The 23,138-nt window shown below is 40.7% G+C and overlaps 1 protein-coding gene across 11 annotated transcripts in view; it reads left to right on the forward strand.

The window, feature by feature from the left end:
- HSPG2 (heparan sulfate proteoglycan 2) overlaps positions 1 to 23,138 on the forward strand; it is a 2,126,006-nt gene that overhangs the window by 970,896 nt on the left and 1,131,972 nt on the right. For all 11 annotated transcript variants that reach the window (XM_044063227.1, XM_044063230.1, XM_044063231.1 and 8 more), the window contains one exon: positions 9,769 to 9,818. In XM_044063227.1, coding sequence (XP_043919162.1) covers positions 9,769 to 9,818 — 50 coding nt within the window. The remainder of the gene's footprint in view (positions 1 to 9,768; positions 9,819 to 23,138) is intronic.

The raw sequence follows: 23,138 nt of genomic DNA on the forward strand, positions 1-23,138 counted from the left end.
GTACCTACCATAAATGTAGGTGTTCGAGTGTATTCACTGTTGCAGTCCAGGTTACCCACCCACCATCCCCCTTTCTTTGCTGGGACTTATCTATACTTCTCTATCCTACACAACCTGTGTGGTGTATTTGCTTGTAGATTAAGGTATTGTTTATTTTGGTGTATCTTCTTTATAAGCAATATGTATTGCCTACCTTCTTGGGGGCACCTGACATCTGGGGCAAGAAAAACTGAAGAAAATGGCGTCGGCTACATCTTATATACCCCTGGCGCACTGACGCAGAGAAGAGGTGGCAGCAACCGACGCCGGACCAGGACTTTGGAATTCAGGCCGACTGTGGGTAGCCTATCAGCAGGATAACCCAAGTGTAATGACTGCAATAGTGAATACACCCAAACATCTACATTTATGGTAGGTACACAACTGTACTTTCTGTTTCTCATCTGTACATCTAAGCTGCACTTGAAAATGAACAGGGGTGAACTTTGTTTTATGTTGATGGGAGTCTGTTCCACAACAGCAGTATCCTCTGCGAGATATACCTGTCCTTCTAAACCATTCTGTTGATGTTGCAGAAGAGGTTTAGATCCCTAGACTGAGTATTTCTTATACCATCTGACATCCTGATGTACAGTAAATCCATCAGTAGTGGGTCAGAGGATGCCTTGTTTCCCAGACACTGATAACCGCTTAGCAGTCTGTAGGATATCGAGTGTAGTGACAGGCCTTTGAATCAGCCCATTTAGGACATGTTGACATAGATGGGCCTTGAACCTCTGACCTTTCATCACAGATGCATCTTCTCCTGCTTCTAATGTCATAGAAACCTAAGCCGGGGCAGCTTTTTTCAACACGTCACTATTCTCATTTGCCTAGCAGTGTTTACCGCCCCCCTGAATTGCAACTTCAACATGCCTTGTGATGCATATTTATTTGAAGTCTGTGCCCAGGTAACACATTCACCTCACGACCAAAGCTGTTCCCAGAATATTAATTTTGTTTGTCAGTCCCATCACCTTCTCATCTAGCTTCTCTCAGTTTACTATACCCAGCTGGCAGCAGCAAGTTTAGCAAAATAGTAAACTATTGCTCATTAAATAATGACTTTTGCAACAGTTGCTTAACCACAACAGTTGGTTCTGTTTTTCACCTCCCCTAATATCCACACACTGAAACTCTCTTAATTCCATCTGATCATCACTTGTCATTAACTTTAACTTCTTCCATCTAGCTAGATAGGGTTGCAACATCAGTTAGTATACAGTTTTCAACTAAGCAGCCTTGAAATATAACTAAGTGTCCGATAAACTTCATTCCTCCAACTTCTTAGACGTTTTTGTGAATACATTTTTAGGCTTTCTCCCATCCCATTTAAGATTCTTCATAGGTTTAAAAAAATATTTGGGACACCTGCTGGAAGTGCTTGAAAAACATACCACAGAAATGGCATCACAAAAAAACAGCAGTGCCTGTAACTTCTGATTCAATTCAAAATCTAAAATTCTCCACCTGCTCAAATCATAGTTCCATCTTTTTTGCCATTTTTTCATGTTTTTAGTCATTGAAGCCTCAATAATAGCACCTACTCAGACTCCCAAATGGCCTTGCATTAGAGGTAACATGGGATGTATGCAAATGACCCTGTAAGGACATCAGGTCTGAAATAATGCAAGAGGTTTCAAAGTATCACACAGTGAAAAGTCTAGCCTGGCTACATTTTTCTTTTAGTTTTTTACTTCTGTGTGACCTTGGTACTCATTGTTTTAGACTCCCAAATGGTAACAGTTTTAAATGCTTGGGCCCACTAGAGTGAGTCCTGAAACATGGAGACTGAATGGCTAAAAAATAGACTTGCATGTACTAAGTACAAGATGTACATTTTTTGCCATTTTCTCTGAGATGTGGAAATCTCACGGTTAGCATGTGTAAGTTTGGGGGCCTTGCACCCACATTTGGGGAGTGTACTGGTACTTGCCCCTGCAAAAAGAAGTTCAGAGGAGAAGAATATGATGTTAGACATTTCATCTCCTGCAGTTCTGATTTTTTTGGCATGTCAGCACTTGGTGTTTGGAATGCTTACATTTCATTCAAGAGTCCTCCATAGTTGTTCATATATCAAAATTCCCATAAGTAGCCATATTGACTTGTAAGGCTGTTGGAGAGTACATAATTTACAGTATCAACCTTTATCTTGGTTGCATTAATTTTATTACAATGTACCACTAAATATACAGAACCAACTAATATTGCCAACATCCTGGCAGATAGGTTCGCTGCTAACTTTACCCCCCTCTCACCCCCTAAAGGGCCCATCTCTATACCGGAAGAATGCAAAATTCCTGTAATCACAGCTGCACAGGTAAAAACCACACTCTCCAAAGCCAAGAACACAGCATCCATGGGACCCGACAACATCCCAGGCTGCATTCTACATGAACTACAGAACGAACTGGCACCCCACCTAAGTACCATGTTCAGTCATAGCCTCACCTCAGGCTTTGTGCCCACTGAATGGCACAACGCGACGGTTATCCCACTCCACAAAGGGGGAGAAACCACAGACGCTGGGAACTACTGCCCCATTAACCTGATGAGCCTGGTCTGCAAGGCCATGGAACATATCATCATGGAACTTATAAACAAAGACATTATTTATTTATTTTATTTATTTATTTGCAGTTGGTTTACCAGGATGGTCCATTGGGCTAAGATAGCCGTTTTTAATGGAGTCCTGGGGAGAAAAGCTCCAAAACATACAAATATGCAAAAATGTTTGATAATAAACATGCAGCAGAATACACAGGATATAATAAATACTTTTGTACAGTTGTTACAAGTACAACTATAAGCATGATTTTAGATACAGTTTAAAGGAAGAATAAGCATAATAAGTATTATTTGTGAAAGTAGGTTGGTAATCTCCAAACTCTGGACCCCACCCAGTTCGGGTTTGTAAAAGGCAGATCATGTCTCCTATAACTGATAGACTTCTTTGAAGCAGTCACCAAAGCCATAGACGAGGGTAAGGTGGTTCACACAGCCTATCTAGATCTCGCCAAGGCTTTCAACACCATCCCCCACTCTGGAATTATAGATAAACTCACTAAACTAGTTATAAATCCCTATGTCACAAGATGGGTTGCCAACTGGCTCACTGACAGAACCCACACTGTGAAAGTAGCAGACTCCAGTCCGACTTCAGAGCAGTGGCAAGTGGAGTACCACAGGGTTCAGTCCTGAGTCCTCTCCTGTTTGGTATCTACTTCTCTGAAGTACAGGCTAACACAGAAGGTCTTTGGCTAACGAAGTTCGCAGATGACTGCAAACTAGGAGCCATAATCAAAACTCCTAATGATGTGGACATCCTACAAAAGGGCCTCACTGAGACAGATGCCTGGTGTCAAAGCCATGGCCTCAAGCTCACTGCCAGAAAGTGCATTGTCATCCCCTTTGGTAAAAACTCTGTACCCATGAACTACCACATAGGTGGTAGTCTACTTAACACCGAAAGTTTGATAAGAGACCTTAGGACACAGGTGGACAGTAGTCTCTCCTTTGATAATCACATCACTACAGTAGTCAGGAAATCCTTCTACGTGGCACACCTCATCACAAAAGGTTTCTCATCCAGGAAAGAAGAGGTCATTGTTCCCCTCTACTCGTCCCTCATTAGACCCATTATAGAGTACAATGCCCATTTTGGTATGTACCTCACAAGATGTCTACAACAACTGGAAAGGCTGCAGAAATACCTCACAAAGAGGATTACTGGCCTAAAACAGATGCCTTATGCAGACCATTTAAAAAAAATCCAGCTTTACTCCGTTGCATATCACCTATTCAGAGGTGATCTCTGCCTAACATACAAAGCTATGTCAACCTCAGAGCTGTTGGACATGTTCCACTTAAAGAAATCCCAATCTCTCCGAGCTACATGTTCTAGAGACCAAACCTTTGTCACCACATTAAACAGAACATGCTGAAGGGATAGATTCCTGTCCAAGAGAATTCCCATACTCTGGAACAAACTACCTGTCTATAGCAAACAAAGCTTCTCATTAGCACTCTTCAAGAAAAGTCTTGATGATTGGATGGGAAATAGGAAATTCACCCCAGGGATCACTTCTGTTTCTCTGCTTGACAAGGGCACAGGAAAATAATTTTCTTGGGTGGCGAAAGCCATGGTACCTTTTTGGCTAGGCTTACATAAGCTGTAGGGCCAATAGCCTAATACCTACCTAGGAACCTATGAACCTATGATGATGCGTTCCATAGCTTTGCATATCAGACTCGTCAGGCTAATGTGGAGATAGTTCCCAGGGTCTGTAGTCGATCCTCCTTTGTGGAGAAGGATGACTGTAGCTGTGCACCATTCAGTAGGGGCAAAGCATGAGGTGAGGCTGTGATTGAATAGGGCTCACAGGTGAGGTACTAGTTCACTCTGTAGTTCATGTAGAACACAGCCAAGGATATTGTCAGGTTCCATAGAAGCTGTATTCTTGGCCTTGGGCAGTGTTGTTTTAACCTGTGCAGCAGTAATACTGGGTGCCTGGCAATCTACTGGAATTGTGATTGGCCCTTGGGGGAGAGGGGTAAAGTTGGCAATGAATCTGTCGGCCAGTATATTGATAAGATCTGTTGGCTCGGTATAGGTGGTACCATTGTGCAGTAGCTCAGAGCAAATCTGGTTGTTGCCATAGAGATTTTTTACAAACTACAGAAGCCGTTGTAGTTGTCTTTACTATCTGCTGAAATTCTGTTTTCATAGCTAGCTTTAGAGGATTTGATGAGGGATCTCAACTTTTTGTTGAGGCTGATAAGGGAGTTTTTCCAGGCTTGGGACTTCACCTTATTCCGCATCAGTATCCTCCTTCTGTTGTAGAGTTTGTTTATGGCAGGGAACCACCAGATTGTCTTCCTTTTTTTTGAAGGAGAGCGTCTTGGTTCTATTGGGTATGGCGAGATCCATGCATTTGTGTACATGTTCGTACAGTGCATTGGTGTATGACGCAGCGGTTCTACAACTAATCTCCATTTTTGGAGCCCAAAGTTACCTTTGGAGAAGTTTCATGGTGGTTACCTTTGCAGGGGGGGGGGGGTGAGAATTTCCAAGATGATTAGTTTGTGGTCATATCTAACTAGGGAGGAGTTGACTATTGATGTAGAGCAACGGTCGCCCATGTTAGTAATGACCAGGTCAAGGATGTTGCTACCTCTAGTGGGAGTAAGAACGAGCTGGTCCAGGGCATTGGAATTAATGAATTCCAGGAAATGTTGGGCAAGTGTGTTAGTACATGAGTAGTTTTCCCATTTAATGGAAGAGTAGTTGAAGTCGCCCAGTATGAATGTGTTATGTTGGGCGCTAATATTCTCCAGGGTGCTTAGGAATGTGGATTGGGGACCTATAGCAGACTACAACCTGAATCGCTGCCTTACCCAATGTTAGCTGCAGCTGAAGTATCTCTGATATGTTATGTTGGCCTACCAGTCTGGAGGTGTGCGCATCTTTTATGAGTATGGAAACACCACCATCTTTGGAGCTTTTGTCCAAGTTCTGGGGCCTAAAGGTGTGGAATGTGTTATAGCCTGGTAGTGCAGAGGTGCTTTCTGCTGCCTTGAACCAGATCTCTGTTATAGCACAAATGTCAATATTTTTCATTAGAAGGAGTGCTGTGAGTGAGTGCATTTTGAGATTTAGACTTCTAGCATTGTGCAGGATGACCCACAGATTGCATTTGTTTGTAGCTGTTACGGTGGTATTTTGGTCCTTGGAACACCACCTAAAAAAGGCACTATAGAGGTGGCAAGAGCCTTGAACCAGTATCCAGAAACCCAAGGGTGACAGATTCAGGCCACCTCTGGCAAAGCATCGAGGTCTGTCAGTCATGTAATCCCAGGCAGACAGATACTGGATCCACTTAGAATGACAACATAAACTTAGCTAATTGTTGTAATCAATCATTTTCTGCTTGTACTATGGTATCATTCTGGGTGATGGCAGAATGCTGCTAAGGGCTAGGGTTGTACCCACTTGGGCTACATAATCCGAGAGCTCCTCCATGTCTCTTTTTATGTAGTCCAGGGAGGTACGTCTTTGGTCATTCACACCCACATGTACAATGACAGAGTCATATCTGTACCTGTTGTTGAGGGACCTGAGTTTGTGCGTTATGTGGCGGATCCTGGCACCTGACAGGCAGCTTACTGTTACTTTCTCCTTATTCAGCCTAGTGAGTGGGACATCAGTGTGCCTCACTATTGAATCACCTGTGACTAGTGTGTTGGGCATGCTGTTTTGCCTTGGGGCTTTGGTTGAGTGGCACACTGTTTAGGGGAGTTTTGTGTCTTGTGATTAGTGTTGTGTTGTGCTGGTCGAGTGCATTTCTGCCTTGGAGGTCTCTGCTGTTTGGTTAGATTTTTATTGAGAGCCTCCGCGAAGGTGGGTGTGTGGTTTGTGCTTTTATGTGAAGGCAGTGCTGGTGTGTGTCCTGGAGGGCTATGTGTTCCATGTGGTGTGGTGCAAGTGTTTACCTTCTCCTCTTGACCAGTTATTCCAGTCTTTGCTGGAGAGTGCGTGGCTTCCAATTTGGATATATAAGTGCATCTCTCACAAGTCTGAGTGTTGGGAGGTAAGAGAAGAAGACTGTCGGTGTACATGAAGCAGTTGCTACATTGCCTTAGGATGCCCAAGTTCACCAGGTTAATAGGAGACAGCGCACGGAACTGACCTTTAGACATGCTGGAGGGGTGGGCAATTAATAATAAGTAATGGAGCTGTTTTGTTGTAGAATGTTTAGTGCTGGTAGCACTTTTGTGTGCTACAATAATTGCTACAAGAAGTCTGGTAAAGTGCTAGACTAATAAGCTAGTGCAAGTGCAGGAAAGGAGAGAACTAGCAGATCTAAGGGAAAAATTGATGAGCAGACTGCTCAGAAGCTTACAAACAGTCTTGGATACAGCAAATCTGTATCTGGACTAGACTAGTTATAGGAAGGGTGGGCAACAAGCGCAAATGCGGGATTTTAAACCAGAAAGTTGAAAGAGATGGAAAATATTGCCCATATGGCCAATAAACTACAATTTCGGGGCCAGAAACCACTCCTCTTGTGATAGATAGGATACCTAGTACTTATCACTCCCACTGATAAGCTAGAAGGCTTTCCTACAACACAGAAAGGTGTGGGGGCTCAGAAGCTTACAAACAGTCCTGGATACAGCAAATCTGTATCTGGACTAGACTAGTTACAGGAAAGGTGGGAAACAGGTGCAGACGGGAGCTATTAAACCAGATTACAGGAAAGGTGGGAAAGAAGTGCAAACGCAGGCTTTTAAATTATTTGGCATACCGAGTCAACAAAGTCCTGAGTAAAGAGTAAGGCCAACATAACTCTTGCCAAGTAATACCACCACACCCTCTCAGAGGTTGTTCTGCATCAATGCTAACCACAACCATCTGCATCTGTTTAGACTATAGCTATGTACTGTAATTTCTATCTTCAGTGTGTTCTAGAACATTTGCCTCACTGTAAGAAACTCACATTGGTTAAGATAAATTAAATGTGAAAGACAATGATCCATGCAATCTGCCAGGATTTCCATGGACAGTTTGTAGTCATGACTTAAAATAGAAATCAGCATGTATGTCAGAGTCATGTCTGTACCCTCCTTAGGGATTACTAGAACCATTGCCTTTGTCCAGAGTGGCAGGATTTGTCTGTCCTGAATTACCTTATTGTACAAGTTCCAGTCACAAAGGATGAACTTGTCTTTGTAAAGTCTCCTTACTGCCACTGGGATACAGTTATTACCTGACATTTTCTCTCCTTCTTGAATAGCTATCATTATCAGCACTTCTTCCTGCATAATACCGCTCAACTTCTTAACACACAAAATCTAGGTAAAAGCTTAGTAATGGGTGGGTGAGCAAAGGCCCAAAATAGGGACAAATTTTAAATATTGCTCTTATAAGTTGCTAGAATAACAGGTTGTATGTTAGTATGCATTTTTCTGAGAGATGTAAAGTCTGAAACTCAAAGTGCATCATTATTTAGTAACTTTAATCCTCAGTGATTTGTAGAAAACCACAAATTTTATGAATTACAGACCAAAATTATGAGAGAAGAATCTGTATATTCTGCGATAATCTGGATAGTTGAGAAGTAATAAGTCTAGTCAGCAACACAACCTGCTCACTCCAAATCTGGTTTAAATTCATGTTTTGGAAACACTTCCCCATTTTGCCTCCGTTTAGTCTCTCCCTCATACAGATGTTGATAGTGCATTTAAAGTATCTCTACTTTCAGTGCAATATATCAGGAATGTGTTGTACCATTCTGAAAAAGTCTGTTTGCTAATGAGGATGAAAGCTCCAAAATTTTAATAAATTTCCATAGAGTGACTCTTGGTGTTTATCTTTGTTGGACTTGGGGCGTAACATTTTCTTGTTTTTTTATTTGCACTCGTATGCTGTAAGTTTTATGTGGTTCACCCACAGTTAATATTTGTCTGCTAACAGAAAGTGATATGCCTTTTCTCCTCAATACGCTTAGCTGTTTCCATTCTTCGTTGAATCTAGTTTCGGAAAGCATTACCCAAAACCAAACAAAAATGCCGAAGAGTTAAGTTGCCAGTCTGTACCCACTTCTGGAAGTTTGTTTTGCAAATCTGTTTGGTGTGTTCTGTATGCCTGCTGAAATGTGAAATTTATCTATATCTTTCCTGTACTACATTTTATTTAAATGTATATGAATGTTGGGCCTTGGTATTGCTTCCTGTCCAGAAATGCAGGGTTGGCTTCTGAACACTTGAAGTGGTTGTGTTTATATACCACACTCTCTGTAATGCAGTGTACTTCCTGTTGGAGACAGTAATTTGGCTTTGTGAGTGAGGCTTATAAAACACTGTGGCTAAAAATAGGCATTTTTTATCTGATGGGTATAACAAAGTGAGGCAAAGGATGAAGGGGTGATGAGGTAACCCTGATTGTGAAGAGGCATATTAGTCACTATGGTAAGCAGACACACAAGAGTTTTATTACAGAAGATAAAATGTAGAAACAATATATGACTGGAAGAACTGAATTGCAGTCTAATTTGGTTATTTTTATTTCAATGAGTGCTGATTACATTTTTTGCTTATTTCATGTTATCTATTGTATTGCTTTTTAAGTTTCAGTCAAATCCACCCCTTAGTTTATTTATTTATGTATGTTTTTATTTTCCATTTGTTGACTGAGAGTATCCATCTGGGAAAAAATTCAGCCAAAGCATGGGTAGAAAAAGTCCACAGAAAATTTATATGATGTCATACACTAAGACAAAGAATAAAAGTCACATATGACAACAGGTACAGTACAGAGACATAGGATTAAACAGCAACATTTAACAAAGTACATGAACACAATTAAAATCCTACAATATTGTGATAAACCTGCATTGACATAATATGTGGTGTAATGCTGCTTTATTTTGATTTCACTGTACTTATGTCATATGCAATGACCTTTTGACTGTGGTTGCTTTGAATATACTGGACCACATATCGATCTTTTTAAATGATCAAGTCATTTCATTGTAACAACAATTTATGGTTAAACCCTCCGTAATCAGACTGACTCGGTGCTCTGTACAGTGAAGCAAATTTTGGCCAGTTTGGAGAAACAGAAAGTTATTTTCTACTACATATTTTTTTCCTTTATTAAGGGAACTATTTTGTGTTGCTGAGCTTTGTAGCAGGAGTCATGAATCTAATACTATTTTTTTTTCACAGCTGTTTACAAGGCTACGTTGGGAACCCAATACAAGGACAGCCCTGCAGTGGTAAGTGTTTTTTGTCTCTCTTACATTCAATTTATACTTAATGAACTCCTGAATCTGATAAGTATGCTCTCTCAAACTTTTTTACTGTTCCTACTGACCCACTCCTTTGGCTTCACTTCCTTCACCCATCTGACCCATTCATTGCATCTGTGAGGACATCTCTGGGCTACACAAGACTGATCTAATGTGTTTTTCCTGTCTGGGGTGCTCTATACCTCCATTTTACCCCTCTGTTGTGACAGTCAGGTGGTAGGAAGTGTTCCAGCTTACCTATCCAGTGGGGTGGTCTACGTTCCCTAACAGATTATCCCATCTACTTTGCACTGACTCACTGAGCTCCACTTGTGTGCTGCTAAACACAGGCAGCAACCCTCTGCATACTTTCTTGGCTTACTTATCTGCATCTAAACAGTGTGTGCTGATGTACTCATGCTCCATGGGCACATTACCAAGTGTTCCCCATAGGTGTCAAGCAAGTGGTGAACCAGAGCTCCTTTCTTCCCTTCACAATGGACAAACCAACAGTGGCAGCTCTCCCATTTTCCCCTTCCTGCTTCTATAGGCAGTCAAGCTGTTAGTTGAACTTGGGTCACCAGTGTTGTAGTCCTGGCTTTATCCGTCTGTGCTGTCGAGTTAGCTTAACAGACTATCTTCTGAGGAGGCCGTGTAGGCAACAAATAGAAACATTGGATCCATTCTGATAGATAAGGCCACTGGAGTGTTTAAATGCTTCTGCTCTGCTCAGGCAAAAGGAACTACACAAAATAAAATTTCCTGACATATTTGTAATCTCAAATTTGTGTTAAAACTTTGCTTTTAAAATGCTTATAAATGCTAATTTTGGAAATACAGCCTACCACTTCAGAAGATTTCAGTCTTTCAGTTTAAATGTCATTCTTTTCTAAGACCACATGAATATATTGTCTTTTGTAATACCACATGAAAATATTATGTCTTTTTTTTTTCCATCAACCCATGGCCGCTGTTAATGTGACACCCTGAACCCATACTCAAAATGGGAAAAAGCGAGTAGGGGGTGGAAAGATGTATGGGTGGATAGATGCAGGCTTGGATGGATATTATCTCTTGTTTTTTTGTTTTTTTTTAATACTGGCCAGAATTCAGTCAAACAAATGCTTCCCTTCCCTCATCAGAACCAAGAACACACCAACATGCACACAAAACTTGTGTTTTAAAGCATTTGTTAAACTTTGGCAAATGTTTATTTCTTATTACAGTATATGCAAGTTATTACAGCAGGCTTGAATTTTCAGGCCAGTTTGAAATCCATTGCATTTTTGCACTGTAGGCAGGCAGTTATTGTTAACACATTTGCTTATATTCTGAATTTAGTTCAGCCCACTCTGAATCAAATCTACAACAGCTGGCAACAATGTAAAAATACATGCAAACTCTGTTAGAATCATAGCTTTCAGAGGCAAATTCATTGAGAAGACAAGCTGCCAATGATAGGATGTGTGCCGTGTTTGTGTCCCTCTTTGACATAAGTACAGTTGCAATGAGTAGCAGACGGACTTTATAGAGGTATGTAAAAAAATCAATAAGACACAGCCTCTTCCAAACCAGTACTTCTTCACAAACATCAGTCAAGTGTTTTTTGTCCTTATAGACTTCTTTAGAACTAGAGTACTATGTTCATTAGCATGATTTTGATATAAAAAGAGATTGACTTTGACAACATATTTTTAATTACATCAAATATCACATTATTGCATATCATTATCACAAATCACTTCTCATTCAAAAAATCCCTTCACTCACACCTAATTTCCCAGTGGGAATGCTCCTGCTCCCACCCAACATAATCTCCTCATACTGAGAATTTCCACTTCTCCTCCCCTATTCATAATGAGAATTTCTACTTACTCTCCTAAACTCATAGATCTTGCTCTTGCTTGTATTAGCTTTTTCTGAATACTTAAAGGTACCTTAGTGTAAATATACCCTCTGATGGAAAAGGTTCTCTGTTTCTGTATTGAAAGATTCTATGTCAGCTCATATACCTTTCTCTTGATTGTATTAACCTACTCATCCTGAATGTATGAAAGATATCTCCAGTGTAACCCACCCTAAGTTGTAAAAGCCTCTCAGTTTCTATATTGTAAATTGTTTTCAGCGATACAAGATTGTAATATCTGTATATGTTTGTACACTAGTCTACTGTATTTCCAAGTCCATAGGAATTGTATAATTGAAACTAAATACCTTATTGTAACCTTGCTAATTGTTTTTGGAGCTTTTCTCCCCAGGACTCCATTGAAAACGGGTTCTTTTGGCCCAATGGACTATCCTGGTAAACCAACTGCAAATAAATAAATAAATAATAAATGATCTCACAAGATAGGGGTGTTGACACTAACGGTATTTTTTTTCTAATGTAACTATGTTTTGTAACAGTAATGTAAATATTATTTGTACTTTACTTAATCTTCTGTTTTTTTTTCAACATTTGTTTACCAGGAAAGTCCGACTTGGAACAAAGCCAATCTTTAGCAGAGGCCCAGGGAGAAACATTCCAGATGCATGTATTTTTAATGTGGGAAGAAACCGGAGTACCCGGAGAAAACCCACAGAAAGCAGGGAGGACATGCAGACTCCGGACAAAAGGCACTTGAGCCAAGAATCGAACCAAAGAACCTCTTGCTGTGAGGCAACAATACTACAGCTGCACCACTGCGCCTTCCATGTTATTCTTGATAGTAATTTTTTTGTGCAAAAAATTATATTTTATATGAGGATCATTGGTGCTGCTATGGGTGCTTCTGTAGCATGTGCCTTCCCAACACACACACACACACACACACACACACACACACACACACACACACACACACACACACACACTTTTCTTAATTTAGTGCTTGGATGTGCTCTCCCCTCTACTGGCTACTATTAAGGCACCATCTGTAATAGTGCACGATAGGAGGAATTCAAGTACAGGGAGAAGCTGCTTTAAAGTGTGGCATGCCCCCATCAGTGAAGGGAAAAGTGGGTCTATATTAGATAGTCGAAGTTCCATAACTCTGAACACCTAATGGTTGAACCATTAAGTTCGAAGTTACAGAACTTCGACTGTACAAAAAAAAAAAACGTAAAAAACAATAACTTGTAAGCAGGTGGGCAAGTCCCCCTGCACCGCCCACACCCCCCGCTACTTAAATATACCAACTCCGAGATCGCATCACATTGAAGTGAATGGAAGCCTCTGCTTATGGAGATTTCCATTCAAACACTTAAACTTTTACAAATTCGAATGTATGGTCTCGACCATATGTGGTTCGAACTTGTAAAAGTTTGATTACGTGAATGGAACCTGGGAAAAGTTACCCACCAGCATTCAAAGGCACCTGTAATTTTACCCCTCTCTGCCTCTTTACTGCTCTGAATACTTTAGATAATTGTAGTAGATGTTCTTTTGTATCCTATTTCACAGAGGCTGAGTATTAAGAACAGTGCCAAAGTCAAGACTGCATATACAGCATGTACAGAGGACATACATTGTTTACCTATGTTTTTACTGATGTAATCTCCCCTTGTTTGGGCTGACTTCATGTTAAAACATCCTTGAGCAGCCAGTGATCCGTCAGTGGAGTTGTACTGCTCCCACTCTGTAGAGTTTGCCTTATCACTAATTTAAAGTGGGGTACCTTTATTTTTAGTTTCTTTCTTTTAGCAGCTGCAGCAAAACTCTGCCTCTGGCCATTTTTTTATCTTTCTTGGCCTGGCTGTGCTGAATCACTGGGTTTGAAATGACCCACACTGATTGTCTCCCACTGATGTGGGATGTGTGGCTTAATTTGTTCCCCTCCTTTACCCAATTCCTCAGCTACCCCCCCCTAATCCACACATTTAATCTTACTGCTACTGTCCTCCCCATGCCATCACAAACCTGCTTAAAGACACAGCAAGATACCATGACAGTTTCCACATATTCACCCACCCCATAACATCCATCACACTAGTATTAATATTCTCTTCCCTAATCACGCATTCACTCACTCAGTGTCTGCTCTGTTAATACAGCATCCACCAGAGTATGTCTGACATTGTCTTTCCCGCTTAATCCCTCTATGACTGCCCAGTAAATATCCACCTTTCTTTTCCTTTGCACTCCCTTCTCTTCTGATCTACAAACGTACCTCTTCCTTTACCAACTTGCCTGTCAGCTCCTTTAAACATCCTTAGTTCATATAATTCATTTTTACTTCTGACTTTACACCACTTCTCCCCCCACCCATTCTTATTCTTACTCAGTACTGCAAATTCTTTTCTTTTATTTGATTCTCAACTTGGTCTATCTCATTTTTAACCAACTTGCTCACTTCTCCCTTCGATTCTCATCTGTGTCTGTATCACTTCTTTTCCAGCACACTCCATAGTCTTATCACTCTTAGCTTTCCGTAACATCATTGTCTTACAGATCTTTGTCTCTAACTTTATAACTTCATTGCCTCACCATCTGATTACAAGTAGGTATGCTCTTCATTAGCTAAACAACTCTACTTCTAATACTTTCTGTCCTCACAAACTATCAAATTACTCCTCTTACACCCAGAATGTCCACACCTACCATCAGACTATTTTTAAACCATTCTGTCCAAAATTCTTCACCAGAAATTGCTCCACATCTGTTTATCAGCTTTATTACTCTACATTAAATACAACATTCTTACCTCTCCTCATTACCACCTCAGAACAAAGCAAAAATAAAAATAAAAATTACCATTATAAAACTATTTCACTCCCTCCAGCTTTCTTCAGGAATTAAACTATGTGGTGAAATACATCCTAACCCAGGCTCTCCTTCCATCTCTACCCTCCTGTCACCTACATCCCTTTGGTCACCCCTAATAACCCCAAACAACTATATTTCACTAAACTAAATATATGTAGCATTTGTAACAGTCATTGAACTGCATGCCTGGATCTCTCATTATAGACCAGATACTATTGATCTTACTGAAACATGGCTAAAACCTTACATAAAAGACTATAAAATCATTCCCCTGGGATACCGCATCATTAGAGCTGTTGGGCTAAACAAAAAAACCTGGAGAGGTAGCTGTTCTGTACCCTAACTCTTGAAGTTTTTCCTGTTACAGAAACTCTGCCCAAATTCACTAATGCAGATCCTCTTCTCTCCTACAAGCAGAATTTCATTTGAGTAATTGTTTTATACATCCTCTGGAAACAATTTAACCACCCTTGAAGACATCCTTTACTGGATCACACGCCTTGTCTCTAGCTTTGATTAGTAAGCCAGGGGGCAAAGTTATGCTGTACTCTTTTCCTGTGTAGTCTGTGTAGTGGTGAAAAGTTGTTTAGGATGCTTAAAAAGTTAAATTGAGCTTTTCTAATACCTCATCTAGTTGCAAGGCTTTTAGAGCAGTCCAGTTATCTGTGTTCAGAGCAGCTGAAAATGATTCAGGGTTAAATTCTGAGAGCTTACAAGTATTTTTGTATACTTGTTGTTTGACAAGGTGAATAATACATCTGAAAGCATATGTTTGACTGTGATCACTAAGAGGCTCAGGAAGGGTTCCTGATGCAGTGTAGTTACTAGGATCAGAGACCAGAATCCACAACACTGACAGCACTTTAAAGAACTTCATAAAAAGCAAGTCAACCTTGATAAGAAACAAAACTGTTATGATTTACAGAACAGTCACAGATATAACTCAAAAAATTTTTGCTCATCCAGTAAACAAATTTTACACCCAGGAACTAACAACATCCTTGAATCTTGTCTCAACTCCCCCTTAGAAACAGCCACAAAGTTTAATTTGCACTTCATTGTGTGACACACTGACGTCCCTCTCACCGGGCTCCACCACATTATGCACACACTCAGGTCAGTGGACCACATGTACCAGTATGACTCAGTCAGTCCATGTGGGTGTAAGTGACCTGAGAAATACCTCCCTAGACTATATGACGAGGGACATTGTGGAACTCTCAGAATATGTGTCCCAGACTGGTGTAAGCCTAACATTGATTAGCATTTTACCTTCTCCAAGGATGATGCCACATTTTGAATAAAAGATGACTGACTTTAACAACTGGCTTAATTTCTGGTGTCATTCTAAGGGGGTGCAATATTTATCAACATGAAAGGAGATGGTCAACAGACCTTGCTGCTTTGTCAGGGATGGTCTGCACCTCTCCCCTCTAGGCTTTTGAATATCAGCTAAAACTTTGTCCTCCCCCGTAGTGCCTTTTTTAGGCAATACCAAACTGAAGGTACTTCCGAAATAGCCAATCAAAACCAAGAAAATCTAAAGGTGCTCAGTGCTAGGAATCTAAACAAAAAGCTCCACTCCCTAGAAGCTGTCTTCACCCTAGAGAATGCTGATGTCTGTGAGATTGCTCAGCCGTGGAGAGCACAACACTGCAAGGTTATAATGTCTTCCACGCATTTAGACCAGGTAGTACACAGACAGGGGCTAAATGTGGAGGTGTCTCGATTTACATCAAAAGTAAATATACCTCAGGTTTGGTCAAACAGGACAATTCACTTGAGTTTCTCCACATTCAAATCAACATAGGCAAAATCCAACGTGCAAGCTATAGGTCCCCCCCTATGACCCAGGAAACCCATACCATATATTTAAACTTATTGAAAACATTCACCATCCAACCTAATACCATAATCAATACCATAATCATGGGTGACTTTAATTACCCACTGTTAGCTGGGAATCATATATGACACCAAACGTCCAGGCACAGAAATTCCTAGATTTTGTAAACACAAACTCCATGGACCAGATTATCAATACACCAACAAGGGGTTCAGCCATACTGGATATGGTTCTCAGTAATACGGGAGAGTGCTGCACACCCCTTAGTGTAATGTTGTCTCCTTTGAAGTAGAAATAAAACCTGTAAACCCAGCTAACCCTGGAGTATTGAGGAACTACTCTAAGGCTAACTTTCTACTATTACGTGATAACATGGCAAAATGTCAAGCCCCCATAAACCCAGAGAACATTGCTGCCTACACAGAACTGTTCACAGAAACTATATACAAGCATGTTAATAGCTGCATAGAGGCAGCTGTAGCTGCTAGGAAGAATTACAGAACAAACTCAAAAAACAAGCCACCCTGGTGGAATCACAACATCAATAGGCTGCATACCAGAAGGAAGGAAGAAAATCATGGCAAAAATTAGGAGGTGCAGCACCCAGAAAGATAAAAATCAGGGCAAAAATTAGGAGGTGCAGCACCCAGCAGGATAAAAGCACTCTTATCAGACTAAACAAACAACACAGAGAACAAGTAATGACTACCAAAGCCAAATTAGATGAACATCTGGTCTCCCAGGCTAAGGACAACCACAAGGCATTCTTAACTATGTCTGTATTCACAAAGGCAGTACACAATTGTGTGCAGAGCTCATTGTAATTGGAGCCACCTATACTGAGCCAGTAGGTATAGCAAACCTACTGGCCAACAAATTCAACTCCAACTTTACTTCTCTCTCCCCATCAACCTTCCCTCAGGAAATACCTTCAAATATAACTCCCTCGCTGTTACTAGGGGACAGGTCCTTAGTGCTCTGTAGGGCCAAGAACACTGCATCAATGGGCCCAGATAATACCCCAGGATGCTTTATAAATAGCATGAAACATGAACTATAAGGCCATCTAGAATTGCTTGCGCAACAATGCCCGAGCATGGGATTGTGTCAAATGCCTTGGCCAGGTCAATGTACTGCGGGTTGGGAGGGTGGCCTAATGGTTAAGGTGTTTGCCTTACAAACACAAGGTACAGGGTTTGAATATCACAGGGGATAATTGGCTAGGCTTAAAATGGCTCGCAAGGGCAGTTAGCCTAGTACTAATCTATGAACCTATGCTATTTGACTGTAGCCTGCAAACGGGCTTCATGCCTCATGAATGGACAACAGCAACAGTCATCCCTCTGTACAAAGGTGGGCCATCGACAGAAACTATAGACTCACTAGTGTCATATGCAAAGCCATGGAAAGAATTATCATGGAAATGATCAATAATGACATGGGAAACCTCCAGACACTAGACCCAACCCAATTTGGTTTCATCAAGTACAGGTCATGCCTAATCAACCTAGTGGATTTCTTTGAGAAGGTCACCAAAGCAATGGATGAGAGCAAAATGGTTCACACTGCCTACTGTGACCTGGCCAAGGCATTTGACACAATCTGCTGCTTGAGCATTGTTGACAAATTTAACAAACCCTAAAGTCACCCAGTGGATAGCGGACCCAGGAAGTTAGAATTGGAGAGTCCACCTCTACAAAGAGGCCAGTCACAAGTGGAGGCCCTCCGGGATCGGTCCTGGGACCATTCCTTTTTGGCATCTACTTCTCTAAAGTCAAGGCCAATGTCAGTGGCATCTGGCTGACTAAATTTGCAAATGATTGCAAATTAGGAGCTGTCATTGAATCACCCACACAGATGTTCTCCAGGATGATCTGACACGGACAAACAACTGGTGCCAGAGCCATGGACTAAATCTTAATGTCAAGAAATACATAATATTATCCTTTGGGAAGTCATTCACCTGTGGTAATTATCGTATTGACAACACACCCCTAAGGGTTGACCTAGTAGTCAGGAACTTGGGGACAAACATGGACAGGAATCTAGCCTTTGACCTTCATGTGTCTATAGTAATGAGGAAATCATTCTGTGTTGTGCAACTTATAAACAAATGTATGACATCAAGTTCCAAGAAAGTCATTGTTCCGCTGTGTTTGGCATTCATCAGACCTATCATTGAGTACAAATTCCCCTTTGGTATGTACCTAACCAGGCATATCCAACAATTGGAATGTCCACGGAAGTTCCTCACTAAAAGAATACAGGGCAGAAGTAACATGTCCTTTGCAGACCACCTCAAGGCCTTATCCCTGTATTCTGTCTCCTACAGGCTATTGAGAGGAGATCTATGCCTGACACAAGGCGTCATCAAACCCTACTCTAATAAAATGCCTGGATATCCACAAAACAAACAGCACCAGAATTATCCATTCTAAAGACTTAAACCTTGCCTGTGATATAAGTAGGACCTGCTGTAGATACAGGTATTTATCCTAGAGACTACACTTTCTCTGGAACAGGGTTTCCATCCATGTGAAGCAGAATTCCTCCCTAACCCAATTCAAGTATCTGTTGGACAATTGGATGGGTAGCAGGAAATTAATCCCTGGTTTGGCACCTGTGTCTCTAATGGTGCACCGGCAACATGTAAACAGTTCATCTCCCAGGCCCCTGCTTGTAAATGTTTCAATTCTGAAGCACCTGCTTACACTTATCAAGGGTACCAGAACTTGTAACAGATTTGAGATACATGGCTAGGTTTTAAAAGGCCCTTGTTGTCAATTGTGTAGTAAACACCTATGAACCTATGAACTTCATTGACAGCATAGCTGCTCTCAAGAGTGAGTCCTTTCCTGACTCACCTGATACATGTCTATCTCCATCTCCTAATACCCCTACCCTCACACTAAAACCAGTTGCTGCCTCCTTCATAAAAAATTATTATCCAAACTTAAACCCTGCTCAAAGTCTGCTGATAACCTTCCTGCAGAATACCTCAAAATTGCTGCTAACACCATTGCATATCCAGTATCAATCCTTTTAAACAGGTAAGTACAGGAATCATATTTCTACAATCTGGAAAAATGCCATTAGCATCCCTCTTCACAAAGGTGGTACTTCTGCCAAAATATTAAACTTCTGTCTCATTGCCATCTTTTCCCTCTCTGAGGCAACCTTCAAACACCGACCCCACTCAGTTTGGGTTTGTGAAGGGACGATCTTGTCTCCTGAACCTGATTGACTTCTTTGAATGAGTCTCCAGAGCCATGGACAAGGGTAAGGTGGTCCACACAGCCTATCTGGACCTCGCCAAGGCCTTCGACACCATCCCCTACTCTGGAATCATAAATAAACTTACTAAGCAGGGCATTAATCCCTACATCACTCAATGGGTTGCCAACTGTCTTACTAACAGAACCCACACTGTAAAAGTAGCTGACTCCAAATCCAGCTCCAGACAAGTGACAAGTGGAGTACCTCAGGGTTCAGTCCAGGGACCGCTCTCTTTTGGCATCTACTTCTCTGAAGTACTGGTCAACACTAAGGGACTCTGGCTAACAAAGTTCGCAGATGACTGCAAACTGGGAGCCATTACTGAATCCCCAAATGATGTGGATATTCTACAAAAGGGCCTTACAGAAACAAATGCTTAGTGCTAGAGCCACGGGCTCAAGCTCAATGCCAAGAAATGTATAGTTATCCCCTTTGGGAAAAACCATGTACCTGTGAATTACCACATAGGTAGCAGTACACTAAACACCGAAAGTGTGATAAGAGACTTAGGGACACAGGTGGACAGTGGTCTAACCTTTGATAACCACATTGCCACAATAATAAGGAAATCATTCTATTTGGCATACCTCATCACTAAGGGCTTTTCATCCAGAAAAAAGGAGGTCATTGTCCCACTGTACTCATCCCTCATTAGACCCATTATAGAATACAACACCCCATTTGGTATGTACCTCTCAAGACATCTGCAACAACTGGAAAGGCCGCAGAAATACCTCACTAAAAGAATCACAGGCCTAAAGCAGATGCCCTATGCTGACCGTCTAAAAAAACTCCACCTATACTCTGTCGCATATTGTCTACTCAGAGGCGATCTCTGCTTAACATACAAGGCCATGTCAAACCCAGAGCTGTTGAACATGCTACACTTAAAGAAATCACAATCCCTCAGAGGCACGCACTCCAGGGATCTAAACCTTGTCATCACAATAAACAAAACATGCTGGAGGGATAGGTTCCTGATCCAGAGACTACCCAGACTCTGGACAGACTGCCCATACATGTCAAGCAGAGCACCTCATTGGCCCTCTTCAGAAGGAAGCTTGATGATTGGATGGGAGGTATGAAATTCACCCCGGGGATCACGTCAGTCGCCCTGCTAGACAGGGGTCCAGGGAAGTAAATACTGTGGGAAGAAATAGCCAGGGAATTGTTATGGCTAGGCTTGTATAGACCCTAGGGCCGATAGCTTAGTACCAACCTATGAAAAATATTGGAAAGAATGTGTCCATAAGCAAACTACTCCAGCATCTCTTAAAGGAACAGTTACTAACCAATAGTCAACATGGTTTTAGACCTGCCCACAGCACAACAACTGCCCTCCTAACTTTTACAGAAAACATAAATAAAGCCAGGGATAGAAGTAAACTTGTATCTTCCTTATTCCTAGACTTATCAAAATATTTAAATACTGCGTCAAATAAAAAACTACTAAAACTGTCCACAATGGACATCTTACATCATACTCTTTTCAGAGGTTGAATTATTTGTCAGAACACTACCAGGCAGTCAGATGGAATTCTACCTTTTCCTCTTATCTGACCACCATTACAAGTGTCCCACAAAGGTCCGTTATTGGTCCTCTTCTATTTAATGTCTTTATAAACAGTCATCATACAAGCATCCCTTGTACAGTATGCAAACAATTCCACCCTTATCAGCCTTTCTGACAGTCTAGAAAATTTAGAAAAGATTGTACACCATGCCTTTAACTCTGTTGAAAACTGGCTTTGTTACCACCATCTCCTTGATGACCACCTCAAATATGATCTCAACATAAAGAGCAATATTAAAAAAATTGCAAAAATCAATTAAAGCTATAGAGCCAAAAGGTTCCTTATTGCATCCACCAGTCACTCTTGCCCCTATATGCCTACTCTCCTCTTTATTATGTGGTTCTTCCATCTTGACTAACCTCCTGGCCACCCAAAAATCAAAACTAGAACAATGTTACAACAAGGTAGCTATATTTGCAGCTCATATAAGTCACAGAACACATCACTGTTCTCCACTAAAAAGCTTTAAATTGGCTAGAATTATCCCACCAACATTTTTTAAACACCTTTATTGAATTATCACTTGTGACATAGTCAAGCTTACAGTTGTAGAAAAGTAATCAAACCATATTAACAAATCCACATTTACAAATATTATATATCACGAATATTGTTATATAACTGCTGTGGTGGTGCTGCAGTAGCATTGTCGCCTCACAGTAAGACATCATGTTCGATTCTCAGCTAGAGCGTCTTCTGTGTGGAGACATGCGTGAATGGGCATATCTTCATTGAAGGTTGTGCGTCAGGGCTGGCAACTCGGCATGTAAAAATCTGCTGCCAATCATTAGCGGACCAGAGTTCCGCTGTGGCGACCCCTAACCGGGAAAAGCCGAAAGACACAACAACAACAACAAATATTGTTATATAACCTACTGTCTAGGCAACATTACCTAAATTGTTCAAGTTCTGCCTTCTTTTAAACCTCATTTCTCCTTCAAAACATTTTTCTACATGTATTATTCCTACAATTTACATTTTTTCTATGTAATTCACTCCTACCTTTTTCTAAAGTTAGTTTATGTTTTACAAAATTGACTGCATCAAGTACAGTTAGTCTATATTTTGATTTCAATTTTCTAGTAATTGCTTTTTTTTGGCTGTCACCAGATTTAAACTTAACAATGCCTTACTAAGTCTAATAAATTTTGATCCTGTATCTCAGCTTAAAAAATAATTTCCTTAGTTACACTCATTTGCTCCCCCAGTTTTCTCTGTAGGATATTTTTAAAGTCTGCCAGCTCATTACACTCCCAAAACATGTTTCCAGTTTCCTTTTTCTTCCACATCACACCTCCAACATTTGCCATCTACCTGAGGAAAAATTCTTTGAAGTCTGCTTGGGATGTAAAAGTATATATAAACACTTGCAGGCAAAAATCCTAAATCTTCTAAACTGTGTTGCATACTTGGGAGCCATACATATGTCCTCCCAGTGTTTATTTGTGAATTGCCTATCTAACCTCTCTTCCCAACCTTTTCTAACCATTTATGATTGATTTATGTAGTTATTGTGCAATATTTTATATGCCCCACTAATTATCCCTTTTGTAAACAGCAGCTTCTGTTCTAGATTTAATTAAAACCCAACCAATGCAGCTCTTTCATTTAGGATTCCATGTCACCAACAAAATTACACCCAACTTCTCTTAACACACAAAAGCATATTTAATCCCATTCCTGCCCAGGTATAAGTACAGATCTGCACCACTACCTCCCAAATTGTCACCTCTGATCTTTTTTTTTTTTTTTTTCCATAATCAATCTTTATTATTTTTCTGAATAAACTAACAATATTACATAAACAAACCCAAGAAAATAAAACAAAGCCCAAATGCTACTACAAAATATATACACTATATACACGA

This window comes from Protopterus annectens, chromosome 2.part1 (genome assembly GCF_019279795.1).
Source record: "Protopterus annectens isolate FY-2018-M chromosome 2.part1, PAN1.0, whole genome shotgun sequence".
NCBI lineage: Eukaryota > Metazoa > Chordata > Ceratodontiformes > Protopteridae > Protopterus > Protopterus annectens.